The sequence below is a fragment of the Rosa chinensis genome, chromosome 6 (genome assembly GCF_002994745.2).
Source record: "Rosa chinensis cultivar Old Blush chromosome 6, RchiOBHm-V2, whole genome shotgun sequence".
Lineage (NCBI taxonomy): Eukaryota > Viridiplantae > Streptophyta > Magnoliopsida > Rosales > Rosaceae > Rosa > Rosa chinensis.
The window spans coordinates 16,712,262-16,716,370 of record NC_037093.1 but is presented as its reverse complement, the minus strand read 5'-3'; the positions used below and the strand labels follow the sequence as shown (position 1 = coordinate 16,716,370).

Here is a 4,109-nt window from a genome sequence, read left to right as displayed (position 1 = left end):
AAAAAGTGAATTCATTTATAGTAGTAGAGCTAGAATATTTTATTGCACTCTTCCATGGGAAATGGCTTAAACCACAACCGTATATTGAAATTCAGAGCACCAACATGCATTTACGCCAACATGAATAGACGGCTGAATAACATCAAGTACACTTTTTTATTTAAGAAAATATTGACTACAAACATTAAATGTTAAAATCACCTAATAAATGTTCGCCCAATTGTACTAGTAGTGCAAAGAAGAATTTTCCATCCTCCATTTGAAGAAATCATATTAATGGTGAATGAGATGTTTAACTAACGAGTAACGACCAAGTGGAGAAAGAAGGGCTCAACCTATTTTTAGGGCGGAGTGACCCCAAATAATAATGGTGGCCTTTGTTGAAAACCAGCCCCTTGTTTTACCGTAGGCTTCATCCTTTGCCCAACATTGTTCTCAATTTGGTCCTCTTATCAATTACGGCACTCACTGTAATCAGATATTTGGTAAGAGTGGTTTTTCCCCAGTACCTCTGACCTTGGGTATGGAGTGAAAGAAGCAACACTCACAACACTATTAAGTTATCATATACAGCACATTCCTACTGCAATTTCAAAGCTCCATCCACCACGCAGGAACGGTTGCTGCCCTCTGGAAACCAGAGAACAAGCACTCATTCACCTGACTGAACCCCTTCTAGGCAGGTAATAAACTTATATTCATTCACCAAAACAAACACAACAGATATTAGGCAGATTTGGATGTTTACATGCCACACGTAACGATGAAGCATGATAGTTCATTTCATTTCCAGTCGTAACCAGAAGCCAAATTGGCTTTTGGCTGCAGAATCCTCAAACCACAAACGAAATCAAGATTATCAAAATAAATGGGCACCATCCACCATATAAATTGTATGTCACCCTTGCATTAAAGTTGACCAAGCCAAAAGTATATTAAACATCATACAATAAACAAGTATCTCCCATAATATGAAAAGCTATAGCAACATAACCTAATACTGGTCTCATAAATTTTCCAGGACAAAAAGTCAAAAAGAAACTAAGTTGAAGTTCTGAACAATTCATCTTCCTCTGAAGTCAGTTCCTCTACTCCCATACTCGCACTGCACTATCAAAAGAGAAAAGCATGAGGAATGTATTACAGATAAGAGATAAATCAACAATTAGTTAAAGATGGGATATCATAACACGCTATTTCATCAAGTGAGTCTCGTATCGAGATTGAAATTGTTGTGATCGTCATTAAATAATGAACAAACAGAAATTAGTAATTCGCTCTTCTTGAAAGAAGATTGACAAAAACAACCACTTGTACAGGCATACAACCAAACTTGAACAAAGCCAACTTAATTTCTCAAGAACTAGTTTAGAGTAGCATCACTTTTTCTTAAAAATAGCACGCCCATACCACTTGTACAGGCATACAGCCACCATCACCATTATTAATCTTACATCTATAAAAAGTAGCCAGAGAAAAGTCAATGCAAAGATAAATTGCACACTCATGCTTCATGTCATGCAATTATGATCAGCCAGGTGATTCAGATCAGGAAAAGGATTAACCAAGTTACAACCGTAATGTCGGTGTATTGGATGATTTAACCAATATACAATGAAAAGTTGAAAAACTCTGAAGGCGTGTGCAAGTTCATTACCATCATATCAAATCTGATACTAACTACAAAAATCCAATCCCAACATCTGACATAGTTACACTTCCAATCCTGATCTGTCTATAAACTCTTGGCTCCAATCCAAGCTGCCCTCTTTGGCAATCCTAATCTTCTTCTTGAAGGAGAGACTTGGTAAACACCAGGCTTAATTTCTTTGAAATGAATGAGAAAACAAATGCACAAACAAAGAAAAAAGACAACACAACTCAAAATATGTCAAAAAGCATCTAATTTAGTAATAAAAACCAATCCAACCAAATGAATAAATAAATAAAAAAAGATTGTCAAGTTTATTTGTTCATGAGAAACAATTCTCCCATGAAGGGGAAAGCCAGTGTGCTAAAAACAAGTTACTACTTCTGCAGCAAGTGATACAAGATCTTAATCAATAAAATAAGTAATAACCCAAGATAGTTTTTTATGAAATTGACATCCATTCACCATTTGTCTATCACCAAAAGCAAAGAGTCTCAAAAGTTCAAATTCTGAATCCATAATGAATATGCAATTATGAATCACGTGAATTTAGGAACCATTACAGTATATATCTGCAAACTAAAACTTATATAATATGAATTTAAGCGGCAATATGTGTCAAAGCATTGAAGGCAAAAATTAGCCTTCTTATCAAACCAACCACCATAGCCCTCTCCCTCTCTATTTTAAAAGTTTAGACAGTGTTCTCATCTTCATAATTTAAGATCATTTCTAATCCGACTTCAGAACATATGCATATGCCTATACTGACTCATCCGAAAAAGAACTCTACAAATCAGAACAAAATAAACAAAACAAAACCTACCCAATTCTTTACATCCTAGGAAAAAAAAATATATTCAACGCTGGCAGATAAACCACTTCACCATCTGAACCTCAATAATAAAAAAACTTCTGCTTCTCTCACCCCAAGTAACCAAAACAACCAGTAAAAACAATCTGATACAACAAGAACCTATCTATCCATAGACAATGTCCCAAGTACAGTGAACTAGTTTCAATGATAAACACAACCAATTACCAAAAAGAGTAAAAGTCCCACTCTGCCAGGTTCAAGCATCATCAAAGCACCGTTATTCCTTTCACTATCTTCTCTTTAGTACCATATCAACATACCCAATAAAAGCCCCTAAACAATTTAATCTTCCAAACACGCCTTTCATCTTAAAAACTAAACAACCTTGAATTTCAATTACCCATCAAATTCACCAATTTCTAAGCCCTAACATCAATACAACATCCACCAAATAGAAATTAACAGAGCAAAGTAAATAAGAGTAAATAAGATCTGGTTAATTATTACCTCACAGTAAGAACGAGGAAGCGGATCAAATCGCGAGCTTGAGCTCCTCCTTCTCGCCATAAAGAGCGTGAAGAAGGTAAGGAGTGACTCGGATCGCGACTACCCAAGCCCCGAACAAGCCGACGTGGACCTTGAGCTGCTTCAAGGCCTCCTTCTTGTCGGGCTTCTTCATAAACATGCCTGGAAACATTTTGATTGCTCTGAAAGTTGTTGATCGGAAAGTGACGATGGGAACCCAAAAACCCTAGTGCTGTTGCTCCGCCAATTTGTATTGGGGTTTATCGGTTTGGAGGAGGAGTTAATAGGGTACCGGGACACGTGCGGTCAGTGCAACTCTACACGTTTGAGGATACATTATTATTTTCATTTATTTATAGAATCTTTTTTATTTTTAAACAAAATACTTCTCAATAACAAAAAATGACAGTTCCATAACCATAATTTTTATTGTTAATCAAGATAATCAATGTACAGACAAGCTGTCTATCGTTTTTAGTAGAAGTAGGTCAACCATTTTTATTTAATATTAAAAAAAGTAATATTACGTAGTGACTCACCCTAATAAGATTGTCAGGAAGAGATACCGCTAAACGCAATACCACTCTACCTATTAAGTGAAGCTTGGGGGGAGTAAACTAATCAGAAACTGACAATAAAATTTTTCCTTAGAATCTGTTAGTAGACTCGCTAACAATCTTAAACCAATAATCCTTACAGTTCCTGGCATGTATTGATTCCAAAAAAATATACAAAGGTAGATACCAAAACGAAAGCAGTCCCGGATCTCAAATAGGTGTCTTAGTAAGCCTCCACTATATATCAAACATCTATTATCTTTATTATAACTTTCTCAATATTTCTTTCACTCATATTTTTTAGGGGTAATTCCCGCATGCCCAAAAATCCTTGGTATTTTTTCCAACTGCCCAACACTTTGGTATTTCACTATTGACAAAAGACAAAGACACACATAGATAGTTTTAACAAACAAATGCCATCTGTATCCTATGTTGACCTTAGATTCTTCTACCGTTCTATTCAGTCAAAAGGAAACAATAAAAAACATTAAAACAAAAACAAGACTAGCCTTCAACATGCCACATTTCGCCTAACGACTTCCTGTCTAAACGGCTA

At 35.7% G+C, this 4,109-nt stretch overlaps 1 protein-coding gene across 2 annotated transcripts; it reads right to left on the bottom strand.

The window, feature by feature from the left end:
- Window positions 1–883: 883 nt before the first annotated feature.
- Window positions 884–3,257, bottom strand: LOC121049669 (mitochondrial import receptor subunit TOM6 homolog). 2 transcript variants are annotated; one of them, XM_040507575.1, is made up of 2 exons: window positions 2,976–3,257; window positions 884–1,110 (listed from the first exon to the last, which is right to left on the bottom strand). In XM_040507575.1, exon 1 carries the CDS (start codon window positions 3,163–3,165, stop codon window positions 3,001–3,003), a length of 165 nt encoding a protein of 54 aa, XP_040363509.1. In that variant the 5' UTR covers window positions 3,166–3,257; the 3' UTR covers window positions 884–1,110; window positions 2,976–3,000. The 2 variants fall into 2 exon arrangements, with proteins under 2 accessions (XP_040363509.1, XP_040363508.1); XM_040507574.1 differs by having other exon boundaries at window positions 884–1,105; window positions 2,976–3,254.
- Between the last annotated feature and the right edge of the window lie 852 nt (window positions 3,258–4,109).

Excerpts from the sequence above, each read along its gene's own strand:
- LOC121049669 (XM_040507575.1), bottom strand. The coding sequence starts at position 3,165 with ATGTTTCCAGGCATGTTTATGAAGAAGCCCGACAAGAAGGAGGCCTTG.